The 19,935-nt window shown below is 41.6% G+C and overlaps 1 protein-coding gene across 2 annotated transcripts in view; it reads left to right on the top strand.

The window, feature by feature from the left end:
- PRKAR1B (protein kinase cAMP-dependent type I regulatory subunit beta) overlaps window positions 1-19,935 on the top strand; it is a 120,883-nt gene that overhangs the window by 65,594 nt on the left and 35,354 nt on the right. For both annotated transcript variants that reach the window (XM_044980545.1, XM_044980546.1), the window contains 3 exons: window positions 2,272-2,333; window positions 3,117-3,163; window positions 14,078-14,236. In XM_044980545.1, the coding sequence (XP_044836480.1) occupies window positions 2,272-2,333; window positions 3,117-3,163; window positions 14,078-14,236 (268 nt within the window). The remainder of the gene's footprint in view (window positions 1-2,271; window positions 2,334-3,116; window positions 3,164-14,077; window positions 14,237-19,935) is intronic.

The following is a 19,935-nucleotide window of genomic DNA, read 5'->3' as shown; positions in this document are numbered from 1 at the left end:
CTTAGGAACAACAGTTCCATGATGGACCAGAAACATGAATAACTATTTTCAGTGACATTCATATAATGGCTGATCACTTAAATTTGTCCATTAGTTATACCCACATATTGATATCTGGAAATGCAAATCAATATCAATATTAGTTTTGTTAACTTTCTCGCTTGCTTGCTCGCTAACATTTACCCTGCAATTATGTGTGTTTATAAAGTTTCTGTTAAAAAAATTGAAGATTTGCTCTAGTAGAGAGAGGATCGTGTTAAAATACGCAATGTATTCCTGTATATTTAAGCAGGGCAGTATTAGTTTAGTAATGCCAAACAGTTATTTCTGAAAATCTAATTCATTACTTCTTTGACAATCTTTGTAGCAGTAGTTTTTAACCTAGGAGTTTGAAAACATTTTTGATAAAAGGAAGAGATGTTCAGAAAGCTGATAACAAACCATTTTGGAGAAAGGTGCAGTGCTGTACATAATTTATCAGCCACTATTTGTACAGTCGGTTGTTAAGATATAAATAAAACACAACCTTCAAACAAGAGATAAAAAGCTGACATTGTGCGTGGTTATTTCTCTGTATTTAGTCCAAAAATGGTTTCCAAATCTGTTCAAACAGTCACATTTTGTTTTTGATTATTTTTGTCCACGTTGTGATTTCTCTGTTTAGTGGCATAATCTTCAGAGCCTGATCCTCTGAAGCACAAAGTGCCTTCAGTGCTAGTGGGCTCTTAGATCTCTGCTTGGCACAGAGGAGAGGGTAACACAGGGAGCCAGTTGAGGCTCCCTGATCTGATTCTGCCAGGCCCCAGCATAAGACAGAGCTACTGAGAGTACAGCACCTGTGGGCACACTGGGTGGCTCCAAGAGAGGCACAATCCCTGCCAGTTCTCCCCTAGGTTCGGCACTGCCCCCTACACAGGCCTGCATGCTAATCACACCATCTAGCCCTAGCAGTGGAAACGTACTGACTGCTCAGGAGGAAAGATATGCCCCGCTTGAATAATGAGTGAACATTTCCTATAACTGCATCTGAGTGGACTGTGGAACTGTTGGACAGGAAATAAGCTCATAATGGGATTTTACAATGTGCATTTCCCATATAAGGGATTGAAATCCACCATGGGTTTGTGGCTGACTTCCTGGCTATTTTGATGAACCTTTTAAATTTCTTCACTGTTTTCACTTATTTGTGATTGGGAGGAATTTGCTCCATTTTATGGAGCGTTTACATCTCACTCTGTGGGAGGGGCCGTAAGTTGATGCACCACTCTGGGAGAAGCCAGTCACAATTCCTCCCCTTTGCTGGTGGTGGGAAGTGGTTTCCTTCAGCCCTTTACACTGATTAATTGGGGGAGGAGTAACCCAGGCACTACCCAGTCCTTGCTCCCCATCCTCCACCTGTGTGGGGAGGTTCTGTGGAGCCTGCTCTCGCTCCAACATGGGCAGGCAGCCTAAAGTGATTGTGGAGGGTGGGTCATGTTCCTTACTGCCCAGCCTGGCCTTGTAAGGGCAAGTGACAAGCTTGTTCTATATGTTTAAAATCATGGTGCTGAGTGGAGTCCGGGAAAGATGAATTAGTGCAGTGCGCTTGCATAGCTTGAGTGTTTCCATAGCATTGGCCGAATTTTCATCACACTAGTAACTCTGCTAAAGTCACTGAGCGTAACTAAAGTCAGAATTTGGCTTCATATATTTACCTCTGCACTGGAAGTGTAATCCCTTGCCAGCTCTTATGCTGTCTTAATTTAGTCCTTTATATTTCCGAATGCATCCTGCTTTGTGCAATGGGCTTTGCTGGTAAAAATGGAGCCTCATTTTCAAAAGGGGCTGTGCTTCTATTTTGGGCTTCCAACAGCTTCCATTGTGACACACACTGGGCTGTTTTGAAAATCTGGCCACTTTACGGTGCCTAAAAGGGAACTGAGGTCTTTTGAAAATTCTGGCCTTAGAGAATAAAAAGCATGAGCTGGCTAGTTTGTAGAATGCTTTAATTTAAGAATGGGTCTGTACACATAAATTTTGGAAGTTCTTTCAAAATAGCATGGGTGGGTTGAGTCACTGTCTGACTTAGTTTTAAAGTATGGCTCCCACAGAACTAGCTTTTCTGGTGTTTTGCCAGCTGGGGACTCCATGTGCTGCTGCAATTAACGTTTTTCTTTTTCTTTTTTTTTTTTTGCAAAATCTGAAGGATTAACAAAGCAGAGTGACTTCAGTACTGGTGACTCAATAAGGAACAAGTTTGACTCAACAATGGATGTTTATTTTCTTTTGTAGTGACATATTTGATGCCATGTTCCCCGTTATGCACATTGCTGGAGAAACGGTCATACAGCAGGGTAAATTTCCACACTTTTTTCCGTACAAATTTGCTCAGATTGTATAATTTATGCCACTCTTTCTGATGTTCAGAAAATTATAGGGCCAGAGATTTTACCATCTTTGCTCACAGGCAGCAGTATCTTATTTCAGAAGTATCTAAGTATTTATTTATATTGTAAGCTCTTTGGAGCACGGGAATGTCTTGTTCTGTAGTATCAGCACCTAACATAATGGGATCCTGGTCCATGACTGAGGCTCTTAGGTGCTTCCACGATCTAAATAAATAAAGATAATACTAATAAAAAAGTATTCACGTGGCTTTAAATGGGGGCTACTCATGGAGTAAAGTACTACTCAACATGAATAAAGGGGGTGGACTCTGGCACAGAGTAATAAAAGATGGAAAATATTTTCAATGGTCGTTGAGAGTGCTCAGCACCTCACTATGTCGTATCCATAGTTACCAGACTTGGCAACTTACTTGCAAGCTTAGAGAAAGTCAAGCAGGACTTTAGTATCCTGAGGGTATTAAAAGTTTCTAATGTGTTTGCCTTCATTTTAAATAAATCGAAATGGATAAACCAATACAACTGATAAAAAAATATAAATAATCACCCCTGATATTTCTGTTCATGAGCAAAATGAGGCATGGATGTTAAGGAAATGATTTTCTCTTTAAATAATCAGCTCTGCAAACCTGTGCAAATATGGGTAGAATCAAATATGGGGATTGGAAATTATTTATATAACCATCCAGCAGACATTGTGAAAACAATCATCATTTATATTTTTGCTTCCAGGTGACGAAGGAGACAACTTCTATGTAATTGATCAAGGAGAAGTGGATGTAAGTTTTAATTAGCCTCCGATTTGGAGTTGCTTCCCCTTCTTATTTATTTTAATCAGACTGTTGCAATATGATGCTCATTCTAAGATTACATAGTAAAATTTCATGCTTCATGATACTTGCTCATGCTCATGAAAGGGATCTGGGGGTCATAGTGGATCACAAGCTAAATATGAGTCAACAGTGTAACGCTGTTGCAAAAAAAGCAAACACCATTCTTGGATGTATTAGCAGGAATATTGTGAGCAAGACACGAGAAGTAATTCTTCCGCTCTACTCTGCGCTGATTAGGCCTCAACTGGAGTATTGTGTCCAGTTCTGGGTGCCATATTTCAGGAAAGATGTGGGCAAACTGGAGAAAGTCCAGAGAAGAGCAACAAAAATAATTGAAGGTCTAGAAAACATGACCTATGAGGGAAGATTGAAAAAATTGGGTTTGTTTAGTCTGGAGAAGAGAAGGTTGTTACAAGGAGGAGGGAGAAAAATCGTTCTTCTTAACCTCTGAGGATAGGACAAGAAGCAATAGGCTTAAATTGCAGCAAGGACGGTTTAGGTTGGACATTAGGAAAAACTTCCTAGCTGTCAGGGTGGTTATGCACTGGAATAAATCGCCTCGGGAGGTGGTGGAATCTCCATCACTGCGGATTTTTAAGAGCAGGTTGGACAAACACCTGTCAGGGATGGTCTGGATAATACTTAAATCTGCCTTGAGTGCAGGGGACTGGACTAGATGACCTCTTGAGTTCTCCCTTCCAGTTCTATGATTCTATGAGTCTACTTGCCTAAGGCCTGATCCAGCAATGTTCTGTGACTCTCCACTCCTGCTGAACTGAGGGAGCTCAGCATTTCACAGGATTGGTCACCTTAATAGATTTTGTTGCATTAGGTCTTTTATGTATAATATTATCAGTGATATATTTTACAGTCACATTTATTTGTCCATTCAAAGCAGGATAATATGGTATCATAATCAAGCAAATGACTTTATCTTTAGAATCCTAACCACACCTGTAAGTGTGCTGCCTTCAGTGGAGCAGGCCACCATGATGGAATGCACCTGAGGGGCCATATGAAACATACGGAAAATATTTTCTTTAATCATTTATCTGAGCTCATACGCATTTCTTTTCAAATAAAAAGAGTGCCCCAGGCTGCTAGTTCATCTTAGAAACCTTAATTTGCTTTTTAAACTAGATCTGAATAACCAAGCAGTGCACTGCATTGATAAAGCAAGGATTCCTAAAAAGTATAAATTGAGTTCTTAAATCACAAAATGCCCATCAGAGTTTGCAATGGTTTTGTCAGGAAGTGTTTGAAAGGAAGCTACCCTCTGAATCTGGTTTCCAGTTCTAATCTGTACATGTCTGATCAACTTCATCCTAAGGAGTGGTATGAAATCAACCCCCTTTGCAGCTTTCATTTGGTACAGTCTTCTCACCTCATTGAATTCTCTGGAAGCCAGGTCTTACATATCAACAGTTGTTAGATAGGACAGGCTGGCTCATTAGCAGTGTTGCTATGCAGACTCCCAGATGAATTCTGTTTGGATTATTTAAAGAAGGCAGTGATTTATTTTGAATCCAGCCAGCAGGCATACAGTTATTTTAGTGAAAGTTTTTTGGTTTTTTTTTAGAGGTTTGTTTGTGTCAGGGGACCATCTAATTGGTATTGTTGGGAATCGAGAAACCTCACACTCTGCCTCTGGAAGTTACTCCTCAGGAAATCCGTGTGACTCATTGTTCCTATCAAGCGGGGTAGCATGCCTCAATAGCAAACATTGCCACATCGGCAGTGCCAGAAAATAACAAGTGCAGTATTTATAGAAGTGTGGTTAAAAATTACTTTTAAAAAATTCATTTAGGGCCTGATCCAAAACTCACTGACTTCATGATGATATGCAGAAAATAGACAGCTACTGGAATCTTACTGTAGTCCGCCTTAAAAGTGCCTTGCCCTCCTTTGGAAGTTTTATGGAATAGTTAGCTGATTTTCTGTCACTGAAGATGGTGTCTTGGTCCCCATCCTCCCACTACATCCCGTGATCTCCCACCATAGCAGCTCTTTTACACAATGATAAGCAAATTCTTACTGAGAGAATGACACCTTTTCATACATAACCCTGACTATACGTGGTCCAAGGAGGGACCTAAATGCAAAGATTGTTTTGACTGATTATTGAGTACATGAAGGCCTGATTTAAAGTAACCTCCATCTGCAGGTACCAGATGGTTTTATGGGCAGTTGCAGCTTCTGGGGAGGTGTACAGTTTTCAGAAGCAATTTAGTGGCTTAGGAGCTGTGAGGGGGTGTTCTCTCTCACACCACCACTAAAGAGCGATACAGTGGCTCAGAAGGGGCTAATTAACCCATAGGCTGCATCTGGAGAGAGACTTAAGCTTGAGGACAAGAGAAGTGTGAAGACCCATAGTAGGAAAAGGACAGGAAAAAAGGGACTATGGAGCCACCGTGTATGGGGGCCTTCTTTGCAGAGGGCAGATATACCCTCCTGAGCTGGTCCCCAGATTTACCACTCCCACTGAAGGGGGCTGACAGGCAACAGAGAGGAATCCAAACCATAGGTACTGGAACTAGGGGTACTGGGGGTACTGCTGCACCCCGTGGCTTGAAGTGGTTTCCATCATATCCAGGGTTTATGGTTTGGTTCAATGGCTCTCAGCACCCCCACTATGCAAATTGTTCCAGCATCCCAGTCCGAGCCCTACTTACACAGGCCCTGGAGAACCAGTGAAGACAATGGGAGGTGCAGATATACCTACAGGGTTATTTGGCTGAAGTAGGTGAACAGCAGCAATATTTACTTAAGATTCTCCAGGAAGCGAGCAGGGGCCAAAGGGGCAGAAAATGGAAAAGAGGTTCCGGGCCAGGAGGTCAGAAGCCCTGCCAAGGCAGTGCTATGTCTGTGGTCAGAGGGGTTACATTAAAAGTGGATGCCTCCCGGGATGGAGACGAGAAGCCCTACCCTGAAGGCAGGAAGACAGGAAAGCCATGAGACGTCCCACCTGTTGAGAGAGAAGAAAAGGGCTGGTGCCTGTTTTTCCTTCGGGGAATTAGGGCGTTGTCCTCACATAGAGCAGAACCATGGCCGAGGGAAGGGCAGGATCCTGACTAAGGGCTGGAAGACAGGGTTAGTAGGCTTCAGCCTGTGCAACCGTCATAGAGAAAGCTGAAGGGGCAGTGATGATAGAGGGTGAGAAAGAACTGGAGGAGAGAAAGGCACCTCCAAAGACCCACCTGAAGGAGGTGAGGTAGACAGTGAGACCAGTCAGTAGACAGTGGGGACTCAGATGCTGAGGGAGAGGGTTTTGAAGGTGTCTGCAGAGCAAGAGAAGGGGCTAGAAGAGAAATTGATAGCCATGGAGCAGACTTTACAAGTGGCTGTACAGTTCCAGAGGGAAAAGTAACAGCAGAAGGGCAAACTATTTCTCTGAGCAGGGGAACTAGAGCAGGAGTGGGGTGACCTGTGAGCCCAGCTTCGGCAGATGCTCAGGGTAGGAGGCATCCATACCCCGGAGGACTGCAATCTTGAGGGGGAGAGTATGTGATGGGGTGCTCAACCCACACCACCTTTGGAGTACTGGACGGGCTAATTAACTTGATAGGCTGCACTTGCGAGGCGGGGGGAGTTAGGTTGGAGGACAAGCACTAATTGAAGATGGAACCCACCTTGGCAGGAGTAGGCAGGGCTTTTATAAAGCCAGGAAGGGAGAGCAGAAGAGGGTGGCAGCGTGAAAGTCTGCAGTCACTCTCCAGGCACAGTGAGGAGAGCAGGAAACTGGGGGGAGCGGAAGCCCTGGGATCCTCACCCTGAGGGAAGGGTTTACGCAGAGAGGTGGTGGAGAAGGAGGCCTGCAGAGGGCAGCATAGGAAGAAGACCAGGGAAACGGCAGCAAGGCTTGAGAAGGTGCTAACCTTGGCTTCTCATTGTAGGGTCTTTGGACTGGAACTTGGAATAGTGGTTGGGTCTGGGGTCGCCTACCAGCCGTGGGGAAAGTAGCACAGTCTTGAATGGAAAGACTGCCTGGAATGGCACCTGCACAGCTAGTCTGGTGAGACTTTGATACCCTGGAAGGGGATAACTGTACAGTGACGTGGCTGGAGGGCCACAGCGTAAACTGAGAGTAAGGAAGTCAGAGCTAATCCCCCGACCCAGCCACAAGGAAGTGCCTCAGCAGTGAGTGAATCTCATTACAGGGGCATAAATACCATTGAAACTCAATGAGACATTACCCAGCTTGACAGGAGCAGTGGGCCAAAGGGATTGTCGGAGAAGAAACTTACTTTTCTAGTATGTAAGTTTTTGTATTATCTTCCCTTTGGCAGCGATGACGACTTACAAGTATACTACTGGCAGTGTTAATGTACTAAAAATGGACATCTAAATAAGTGCTCATAGCACTGCTACCTGGTTTTAAGAGAAATCACTGTGTTGGTCAAATAATAGAATAGTCACAAGAGGATAGTAGATAGTTCTCTGAAATCATCCACTCAATGTGCAGTGGCAGTCAAAAAAGCAAACAGAATATTGGGAATCATCAAGAAAGGGATAGATAATAAGACAGAAAATATCATATTGCCTCTATATAAATCCATGGTACGCCCACACTTTGAATATTGTGTGCAGATGTGGTCGCCCCATCTCAAAAAAGATATATTGGAATTGGAAAAGGTTCAGAAAAGGGCAACAAAAATGATCAGGGGTATAGAACGGCTTCCAAATGAGGAGAGGTTAATGAGACTGGCACTTTTCAGCTTGGAAAAGAGGCGACTAAGGGAGGATATGATAGAGGTCTATAAAGTCATGAGTGGTACAGAGAAAGTAAATAAGGAAGTGTTATTTACTCCTTCGCATAATACAAGAACAAGGGGCCACCAAATGAAATTAATAGGTAGCAGGTTTAAAACAAACACAAGAAAGTATTTTTTCACGCAACGCACTGTCAACCTCTGGAACTCCTTGCCAGAGGGTGTTGTGAAGGCCAGTACTATAAAGGGGTTCAAAAGGGAGCTACATAGATTCATGGAAGATAGGTCCCTCAATGGCTATTAGCCAGGATGGGCAGGAATGGTGTCCCTAGTCTGTGTTTGCCAGAAGCTGGGATTGGAGACAGGACATGGAACACTAGATGATAACCTGTCTGTTCATTTCCTTTGGGGCACCTGCCATTGGCCACTGTCAGAGGACAGGATACTGGGCTTGATGGACCTTTGGTCTGACCCAGTATGGCCGTTCTTATGTTCTTAAGAGCCTACACAGCACCGGTGTCTTACTGTGGATCATTATTTCAAGATAATTTACCGTGAGCTAGATTGTGGCCCGGCTTGTATGTCCACACAAGATAGTAAAGGGGGCAGAAGGCACCACTGAGCTACCCGTTGTGCCACTCACAATGCAGGAGGGGAAACACAAAAGGCTGGAGCCTTGGCTTGGCCTCCAATGCACGAGGCGGCATATCTGTACCAGGTACAAACCTGGCATGGTGTACTCCCTCAACCAGAGCAGCAGGGAGACTGGGAGAGAGATTGTGACTCAATAGGTCATAGTCAGAATCTCCCTATTGGGCTGCTGCAGGGGTAGCACATATTGCCACTGTCTCAGGGAAGATTGTTAACTCATGGTCTAGCTCTATATGAGGAATAACTTTCTGCTAGCTAGATTATGGCTCGAGGCTTTAAGTTTCAGAGGTCAGGTGTCTACTGGAAGCTCTACTACTTGGAAAAAATGTGGATGTATGCCAAAAATGTATCTAGTGAGGCTTATATTATGGTTTCCAGTAAAGATGTGGAAAGTACCTGCTAAAATATGTGTTCCTTGCAGAAATCTCTAATCCATATTTCTAAATATAAAACTGTCCTCCTGTTTATTATTTTAATCTTATAACCTCACATTTTGCTTAAAAACCACCCTCAACGATCCTTTTAAAATATATTTTTTAAAACAACAACTTCCTATTGTATTTAATAGGGTTGTAACTCTTTTTGCAATCATTTTTGGGTGTTTTCTTCTTGTAAAACATCAGCCAAATGCACTGTGGTGGAAAACCAAGTAAAATCTTGCCAGTTGTCTAGACAACTAAATAGTATTTGTACTTTAACTTGAATATTTATCGTATTCAAGGTATTTCCTACAGCATTATATAATAGACAATTACAAAGAAATCTTGTGGACACTAAGATAATCTTATCTGTTCATCTTGGGTAAAACTGGCAAATTTACAAAGGCCACAGCCACCCTTGTATGGAGAAATATAAAGATAAAACAAAGTGAAACAAACAAAAGTTACACAGCAGCAGGTCTATGAATATTGCTGGATTTTTAAGAGCTAGTTAAACTTAATACTAACCTATTGATCAATGAGATCTAATGGTATTGCCTTTGCTGAAGAGCCTCCCCAACCTTTTTTTCTGTGTATTTAATTAAATGCATCCATGACAACTAGAATTCCTCAATCATTAACATTGCCCATGTTTCACATCTTTGTATTTTCTAATGGATGATTTAAAAAAATCTAATAAGTACATTCTCTGGGTTACAATTTTCAAGAGTTTGAGTTTCTGAGGATTTTAAAGATAGTCCCAAATTTTGATAGCATCATGTGTGAAAGTCACCCACATGAATAAAAACTTCATGTTTAAGACTCATTTAGATTTCCAAGAAGAAATGAGCCTCATTTCTGTTTTGGGGACAGAAATATTTGGACCAACTTTTCCAGACAAGACACAGGGCTGAAATTATTGCATAACATAATGGGATGCTGAAAGTTGCAATACCGGGCTAATTTAAATACATAAATGTATTAAATGAGTGTGATTGCCTCCATAGGGTGTAGCGGGGCAGCAAGAAATGCAAATGGTTAATAAGAAATCAACAATATAAAACTGAGGACTGAAAAGCAGAAGTACATTTGTTAGGTCTGAATATACTTCCATATCCCACTTCCCAAGCAAATTATTGGTAAGATTAAATCCTATTTTTATAAGTAACCTGAAGATGAACTAAACTAAGATGTGCTCCTAGACCACTCAGCCTTGTGTGAGTCGCTTTGATTTTCTCTCACGGTTAGTGCCTAATGTATATCACAGCCTGTGAGGAAAGGAATTGAAGAGAACAATATCACACAAGATTCTTCCCACTAACCTTCTGTATAAAAAATAGAAAGTGAGCCCACTTGGGTAATTCGTCTTGCTAACAAAAATTGCAGTGTTCATACCAAAAGAGATGAAAAACAATAGAAATCTAGAATGCCTTTGATCTCCAGAAAGTAGCAGGCTCTGGCAGCATGATTGCCCTTCATATTTGGGCATCTGTGGCTATGCATTCCTTTACAGCTACATGAAAGTAAAAAGTTCCCACTACTGTGCAGCTGGGTCAGCTGTCCAAGTAACAACTCGGACTGTTTTGATTGTGTACTCTCTGCATTGGTGAGGGTTCATAAATATATAACATGTATAAGCCAGATCCTATAACCAGTATTTTTTTGGAGGGAGAGAAAGGGGATCTGCCAAGCTGCTGCTATGCAACACAGCTTTCTTTCCCAAAATAGCCTCATCTTCACCTTTCCTTTCCTCTTTTTTTTTTAATTCCACCTTGAAAGGAATCTTAGTGGGGTTGAACTTTCAGCTAAAGGACAGAATGACAGTATAATATATCATCAATTCACTTTATCATCATCATGAAGACAAAAGTTGATTGTTGACTTAGGGAGCATTCTGCAGAGTGTAATACAATGGCTTTCCTCTTAAAGGACAATAGTTCTTCTTGTGTTGTTTTGTCTTCAGGAGATTGAAATTGGAAAATGATGTTTTTATTGGGGAAGAGAGTGCTGGGCCCAGTGATCATGTCATCGGATCAAGATTTGGTTTCAGTTCAAAATGCTTTAAACCTGACACACTTAGTGGGGTTTGACCATTTTCACAAACTGTTTACAAACCATATGTCAAACATGTTTCGTGGAGTCTAGTCAAGTGGGATAGTAAAATTAAAGATGGCTTGGAGTGGATTAACTTCAGCCTTTTTTATTACAGTGCAACTATTATAAATGTCAGTACTTCACTCACTCTACTTTGAGTTTCACCAGATTAATTTTCCTCCTTTGGTTTGCCACTTATTGACTTAACAAGAATTTCCATGTTACAGTTTCAAAATGCGGGTGCTGGAGTGAGCACACTTCCCATTTATAGTTCAGATGCTGTCATTTCCGTCCTAAAGAAACACCCATCATGTTAGCAAGTCATCTTACCACACTTTTACGCAATAATAGAAATTCAGCTCAACAGCAAGACACCATATACAAAATAACTTTCTGTCCTGAGAGTAAATTCAGGATGAGAGATCAGCTGGCATTCAGGGCCTAACCCAAAACTCATTCAGTGGATTTTACCTTTGATCAGACCCTCACTGAGGACACAAGAGTTGCCTTATTGGAGCAGACCGATGGGTCCGTGTAGTGCAGTGTCTACCTCTGCTGGTTGCCTATTCCTGATGCTTCACAATAAGAAGACACCTACCCACCATCTCTAAGAAAAATGCATCTGGCCAATTTTGCAATGTTTAAATATGGAAGGTGTTTTGTTTTTTAAGATTTACTTTCATTAGGTTACCAAACTTTATAGGCCCCTAATTTTATTCATCCACCTTCCCTGCTTTTGACATGCAGGGGTTCCCAGGGTTCACACTTCAACCAGACTTTGGACTTTTAAACACTCTTTTGTGTGTAAGTTTCGCATCATGAGAAGAATTAACGATTGACCCAACATTCCATTTGGTTTTCCTTCCAAAGCCTATGTCACAGATCAAGAGAAACCCTGCTATTATTGAATGTGTCATTCCCCCGTAGTAATGAAGAAATTCAGCTACAAATGACCTTCACGGCTTGCATTCATGGCTTGGTTACTGCCTGCCTATTTTGGTTTATTTTTTACCTTTTGCTTCTATCCCTTGATTGGCAGGATGCTCGTGGAATACAGAGACCCACAACACTGGTTCTTCAGCTATAGTTCCGCATTAGGGCTAATAGAAATCCCATGCAGTCCTTACATTCATACAAGGTCTCTGATCAGTTAAGCTGCCTCATGCCCTGAAGGCTTGTTCCAATTCCTATTGAAGTCAGTGGAAAGGCCTCAACGGGAGCTGGATCAGATCTTGAATGAGTATTGGGCAAAACAAACTGAGATTGATTTGGGCTGTAACACAAGGGACATCTTTTCTGCATAAGAGGAAGCTAGATAGATAGATAGATAGATAGATAGATATACACACACACACAAAATATACTGAAATTTGTTTTTATTTTTGGGAAAAGACCAAATATGCATATATTTTGCCCCATATTAGACACCTTATTTTTTTCATTCTTAAGTAATACAGGGTCCTAATTTATATTAAAAAATTGCATGAATCCATTATTTGTAATAGGTTACGTGAAATTATTTCGGTTTTCTTTTTTGTTTTTTCCTGTTTGAGTACAGAATAATTGTATGCAGGGGCAGCTCTAGACACCAGCGCACCAAGCGCGTGCCTGGGGCGGCAAGCCGCGGGGGGCGGCCTACCCGTCGCCATGAGGGCGGCAGTCAGGCTGCCTTCGGCGGCGCGCCTGTGGGAGGTCCGCCAGTCCCGCGGCTTCGGCGGCAATTCAGTGGCGGGGACACCGAAGGCGCAGGACCGGCGGACCTCCCGCAGGCATCCTGCCGAAAGCTGCCTGACTGCCGTGCTTGGGGCAGCAAAATACATAGAGACGCCCCTGATTGTATGTTTCTTTTATTACATTTTTCTTTATAGAGCTGTTACAGCACTAATGTTCAGTCTCATTGATTTCTATTGTTACTGCTCCATAATACATTAGGATATATTCTGCACTTGATATGTGCATGCAGTGTCTGCTGTTCTTTAAATTCCTTAACACATTAACAGCCTAAAAAGAATGCCCCTTATGTCAGTGTATAATGACAAAACTACATGCACGCTGCAAAATACACAATCAATCGCATTCTCTGAATGCAATGTAATGCTTCAGAAGCTGTACTGTCAATGGATAGCAGGAGGAATTCACCCTATTGTAGGGACCCTGCCCACACCCCATCTACTCAAGTGAAGGACTTACATGATGCAAAGGAACTTGGGTAGGCCCTCTGTACTGGGTTGTATTTCACCCAGTAAAAATGTTGTGCGATAACTATATCAATCAATTATATTTTCTGATCTAAAATAGCTTTGGATCCAGTCCATTTCATCAGCAGGATCATAATGGTAGTTTAATAAATTAATTATGAGTCCTGGAGACCAATAGAGCTGGTCCATGAGTGGAAGGAAAAGGATAGTTATATTTACATGCTATCAAATCCAAAGTAGTCAGTAACCCACTAAGTCAATGGGAGACTTTGAAAACTATCCTTGGGTAATTGATGAAGAGAATAAGCTTATAAAAGAAAAATCTCCCCTTTCAGAAGATGTTTTCCTTGTTTTATTCTGTTTTTCAGTTCACAGCAATGGTGCTTTCCGACAAATCTCATTACAGTTTTTAACAAATCTCCTTCCTTTCAACTTTGACAGTGTTAATAAAAAGCCAAAGTTGTGACAGTTCTGCTTGTCGATTCTCTGAGTGCTGAACACAGGGAAGGAAAACTTGATGCCAGTTAACCACAGGAGCTGAAAACTCAGAGAGTAAATACAATTATTGTGCTGAAGCAAGAAGACTTGAAATTCTATCCACAAAGCAGGTTGTCACCCTCTTTTGTAACTGAGCGAGGAAACTGTTAGGCTACTGTTTTCTTTCTGTGCCTCCCAGCACTATCCAACTTAGATAGATAGGAAATTATTAATGGGTTTTTAGGTAACTGGAAGTAGAAGGAAAAAGCACAGATAAGTCCCCCGATTATTTTTTCCCTCTTCCTTTTGTAGGTTTATGTAAATGGAGAATGGGTTACCAGCATTGGAGAAGGAGGCAGCTTTGGGGAGCTTGCCTTGATCTATGGAACACCAAGAGCTGCCACTGTCAAGGCCAAGACAGACCTCAAACTTTGGGGCATCGACAGGGACAGCTACAGACGCATTTTAATGGTGAGTTTTAAATGTTATGACTTATTCACATTACTGGTATTGTGCCATAAATGTGCACAACATTTATATTTTACATTCAAATTATATCAGTGCTAAACCCTCTGCAGTTTAGGGCTCTAAAACAAACAAATGCACATTAAAATAAAACTGTGGGTCTGTGTGCCAGGAATGAGCATGGGGCTGTGTGCCAGGAACCCCTGAGTACTTCCCCTATCATACATAATAATACATCAGTAAAACTGTGAAACCCTCGAGGTCCACATTTACTCCTCTAAGCTACCTCACATCATCTTCTTGTTGTCAACCCCCTCCTATCCTCCCTCAACAACACCCCATGCTTGTTGCCTTGTATTGTCGTCATTCTAACTTACACTATAAGCTCTTCTTGGCAGGAGCACCGAATGAGCTCTTGGCTCCATTACAGTCAGTGGGAAAACTCCCATTGACTTCAGTGAGTCCAGGATATGAACCCCCTACCTCCCCTGCATCCTTGTTTGTCAACAAAGTGCCATGTATGTCCATGGCACAATAAATAACACTGCACGACCCTAAAACTGCAGTAGCAGCTTCAGAAAGCTGCTAACACTCTGTGACTTCAGGAAAAGATTCCTTCCTCTCCCTCCCTCCCCCAAGTCTTTTCAAAGAAGCCTGTCACAGAAGCACCTGCAGCATGCGTTAGGCTGTTGATTTGTCATTAGACCTTGAGTTGTGGATTAATAATGGAAACTTTGACACACGCTTAGCTAAAGCAATGTCGTAGTTTCACCACAATTATTTGTTTTTCTGATGTGAATGTACATACTCTTTTCTCCTCCACAAAATATTCCCTTCCTGTAGATAGTTTACACTTGAATAATGTTATTTAAAGCATCTTTCTTGATAGGAACTTTTCTTCATTGGTTACATTTATTTCATTCTGGCCTGGAGCAAATGTTACTATGATTTCTTGGTAAGAAAAGAATGTGTATTAAAAATATATACAGTACAAATGGAATTACTAGGTGGGTAGCTTAAGAGTTTAGCAAAGGGATACAATGGTTTTCAGTGTCAGGGTCATTAGTTCACATCCAACTGAGTTCAGCCGAGACATAATATTTATGCCATATGATGACTGGTGGGTGCCTCAGTGAAGTGAGTTTGTGGCATATATCTAGTTCTTCATGGACTGGTGTCCACATCACAAAAATCACCATCACAACTGGCACTCTCAGTAGAGGAGCTAAAGATTCATTGGAGAAGTAGATGAAATTATTCTTCCATCCATAGAGATAGGAGACGGCCCCTCCAGGACAGGATTGAGATTCATTGACAAGCAGCTAGTAACGCCACTAAAGATGCTGTATCAGTTCTGTGGGTGAACAGGATGAGTACTATTTGAAAGCTGCTTAGTGCAGGAGCAGCCTTCATTGACCTTCAATAAGACATTTATTTAAAACTTTTTTTTTAAAACTCATAGGGAAGGAGAACATAACTTGTCCACTAGTACTTGACTAAGGCAATCAAGACAGGTATCTAGAATACTGCTTGAGATGAATCTGCTTGGTGCAAATACGATTCAAAAGTACAAAAGAGAAATTGTACAAGAGAGAAATAAACAGCATAACTGATGTGTTCTCTGGCTTTTTAAGAAAGGCCGTTTGGTTCTTACTTTAATCTATCTAATGCAGTTACACAAGAATAAAGACGAAAATTTCACAATCATCTTTGCGTTTGAGGCCCCTTTGGTCTAAAACTTGATGAAAATGGCAATAACTAATCACACTGAAGCTTGTGAACCATTCAGGTTTGATCACTCAGTTAGGGGTCAGATGCTCATCTCCATTTGATAACTATCTTCAAAAGCTGGGTGGGCATTTCTGGTGCCAGAAGGAATTTTACTAAAAAGGCATATAACCTGCAGCAGAGGAGCCTGCCCCTTTAATGCTGGTGCAAGTATGCTAAACATAGACACAGCTATCGTGAGCATCTATCTGATTCTAATATACAGATAACTGCCTTTAAAATGCATTTAGAATCCCTTGCTGCTTTCTGTCACTAGGTCCATAGCAAGATGATTTTGTGTATGAGCACTTTGTTGTTTTTACATTTCAGGGTTGTTGGGTTTTTTTTTTTAAAAAGTGGTATAGTTGGTGCCATTAAAAATGGAATGTCTACTGCCCTCCATCAGAGAGTTGTTTAGTATTTTAGATGTCCCACATATTGTCTGGTCTCTTACCAGTTACTTCTGCTCATTGCCATTTTTTTTATCCACTTAAGCATTTCAATGATGCTTTTAGATTTACTGTATCCATAATTGTAACTTTTTTTTTCTTGGAGTGGACTAAAGTCTGATGCACACTGTCGATCTAGCTTTTGATTTCATTTGCCATGCATTTGTTGCTTCAGCCTGTCTTGAAAGAACCATGTTAAAACAGATGTATTTCTGCATATTTCATCGTCTCTTCCTAGGCAGCTTAGTGCTTGAGGGTCATATTTACACTCACTCAACCAGCTGTGATGATAGCAAGCCTCGGTTCAGTTCCTTCAGTTGAGATGTGTAAAAAACTGCTTGGCATTCATTGCAATCTTTCACAAAGCATTATAACTTTGAAATTCTATGGGGGTTAAAAAAGTTCTTCTAAACCAGTCAACTCTCTTCCTCACCTCCCCAAATGTTCTTTCTGAGCACGCCACCCAGTTCTCTAACCTTGTTTCCTCTGTCTAGGAAAGTTATCTGTGTTGTATGTTGCTTGCCTTACCTATGTAACACGTTTGTGGGTATCTTTGTTTTCATGTTTATATCTTCCTGAGTGTGGGTAGTAAGGAATCTATGGCTTGCAATTGTCATGCAGCTTAAGTTGCTAAAATGTTGCTGCTGTCTTCCTTGCCATTTGGATTGAAAACCTTTGGGGATAGGGAGCTCCCCAAGACTGCATACAGCGAATGCCACATATACAAGGATAAAAGGAGACAAAATGTCCATTTTCTAATAATGCCCCTATACTAAAACATCAAGTCCATCTCCCAGCCAAGTCAGCCCTCAGGCTGAGGATATAACACATATTAATCTGTTAAAATGGTGTTATAATTTCTCCTTTCAGAGAGTAATTTACCCTCCCTCCAACTCACTTGACCTGGCTGTTATAGGGGAGAAGTTACAGGCTGGACACACAAACTTTGGTCTAGTCAGCCACAACATCACTGAAGTTGTTCACATGAGCCATCTGGCCAGTTGTGACCTTCTCACCTCTGATCTGAATGGCTACAAACCCCAACAGCCCCTTTGTCCTGCAGTCACTGAGGTCTGTCTGTGGCATGACAAGCCGGCCCTGCTTATACACAGTGAGTTACGTAGGATTGGAAGGGACTTCCTTGATCATCAGGGATTGCAGGCAACCCCATCATATAATCCCATGGATAAATTTATCAAGCTCCGTTTTAAAACTAGTTCGGTAGTTTGCTCCCAACACTCCTAGTGGAAGGCTGTTCCAGGACCTCACCCCGCTGATGGTTAGAAGCCTTATTCTAATTTCCAGCCTCAATTTATTCACAGCTAGTTACTTATATCCACGGGCTATACTGTTGGGACACAACTAATGACCAGTCAAGGTTAGACCATCCCTACTGTAATGTCTGACTTCATTTATGTTGTTCTGACCTTGTTTTACCAACAATGCTTCATACTGTTTTGGATCGGAGAACACTGTTTCTTTTACCACTCAGAAAAATTAAGTCACATCAACTGCACATTTTGTACAATGTACATTGCAGGGTGGCCAAAACATAAACCAAATCCAAAGCCTGCATTCCATTTAACATCTGTGCAATATAGCAGTAGGATCTTATGGGATACTTTGTTTTCATGGTTAGTATGCATTGTTTCAGTGACTCTTTGTTGTGCTCCTTTAAGAATGTACATTTTAAGTATAATTCAATATCAGTTTTATGTAGGGATAAAAATTGAGATGGAATGGTCGCCATTCCAGCACCTCCTGCCAGCTGCATACCTGCCAGCACAACCCTTTTATCTGAAACTTGAGCCTTGTTCTACCATTCGGTAGCCGTTTGTTTGGCTTGTCATTCAAGGCGGGGCTTTTTAGGAAATACCCAATCAACTCCAGCCGGCCCAGCTGTACTTCTGAAAATAAATAAATAAAAGGAGCTGGAGAAGGAAAGCAAAGAGGTGAGCAAAGGGGAAGAAAGGGATAGATTGGAGTGGGAAGAGAGAAAGTAGAGGAGGGAGGGGCAATTTGAGTACCTGTTTGGGGGCATCAGATGCCCTGGCTACCCTAATGTATACAGAACAGTTAATTCTTCCCTGAATTCTTTACAATTTGTCTATGTCTTTCTGGCAAGGAGGGAACAGACAGATCACAACGTGCTAAGTATAGTTACACCAAAACCATATATGTTATTACTATTATCTCTCTGCTCTGTGGTAGGATGTCTTTGCATATACAGATCAAAATTGTATTGGACTTGTTTTTGCTGCAGTATCACATTGCGAACTCACGTCTGACTGTCCATAAATCTCTTTCAGCATTACTACTTTCCAGGTTTATCTGTCTTGTTGAATATTTGTGCCTTGGATTGCTTTCCCTAGATCTCTTAGCTGTATTTTCCAAACTGAATCTCATTTTTTTTCTACCCCTGTTTCAAATCTCTCTAGGCCCCTTGGTGGTATTTCCCCATTCTGCCAGCTTTTCACAATGTTTCCCAACCTGCAGATTTCATTAGTGTGTTATTGGCTAGATAGGTCTCCTAGATCATTAATGAGGAGCTTATATAAGAACAGGCCTAACACAGATCCCTGCAACATTCCACTTGGCACCTCTCTGATTCTCAAGTAGACAGGAAACTAATGGAAAGGTTACGACAGTGCAAAGGATTATGATAGTGTTCATATTCTGTCTGATTTACATCGACTCTCTGAGTAATGTTTTATGGGACAATCCAGTGCTTTCTTAAAATCTAGATATATTACCCACAACACTTTTCTTCATCCACTGGTTTTGTAATTCTACCACCCTCCTATCCGCAATCAAACTGAGGCCAGTAGCTAGGGCAGGCTACTATACTAAATGGACAAGTTATAAAAAGCAGATGAGATGGCACTAAACAAATGGAAGAATGTGAGGAGAACGCTGGAGATGGGGATTAAGGGAGGCAGAGAAGTAGGAAATCAAAAATTCTCTCTCTTCCTGTTTCCATGTGGTATAAAGGTCAGCAATACTGATCTGAATACCAGAACAAATAACCACGTGTTTGTGTTGTAATAATACTGTAGTAATGTTTTCTCTAAAGTATCCCTCTGCTCTACCCTGGAGGCAGTCAAAACACAGAAGGATATCCTAAAGTAACAACAAAACATTCTGAACTAAGTTTTATGCCCATGCCTGGGGAAGTGCTTTGGAAGTGGTGAGAGGAAGCAGAGAATCTTTTCTTCTGTAATTGGACAGAGTGCAAGAGCTGGTGTTCAAGTAGGGTTGCCTGAAGAACTCAAGACTTCTATGTGAAGGCATTGCTTTGCCCTGCTTTCCTGATGGACAGTGGGAGGATGTACTGGCTCTTGTACATCATAGCAACAGGAGCAGCCCTAGCTGTTTTGCCAGCCAGGGTGGAAAATGTTTTTGGCTCCTCCCCACTCTCTTCCCCAAATGGCAGACCGAAAACAATGACAAAAAAGCAGAGCCAGCCCAATCAGCGGAGCAAAAATGGCC

The sequence above is a fragment of the Mauremys mutica genome, chromosome 11 (genome assembly GCF_020497125.1).
Source record: "Mauremys mutica isolate MM-2020 ecotype Southern chromosome 11, ASM2049712v1, whole genome shotgun sequence".
NCBI lineage: Eukaryota > Metazoa > Chordata > Testudines > Geoemydidae > Mauremys > Mauremys mutica.
Note: the sequence above shows the minus strand (reverse complement) of the source record. Positions and strands in the feature narration are given on the sequence as shown.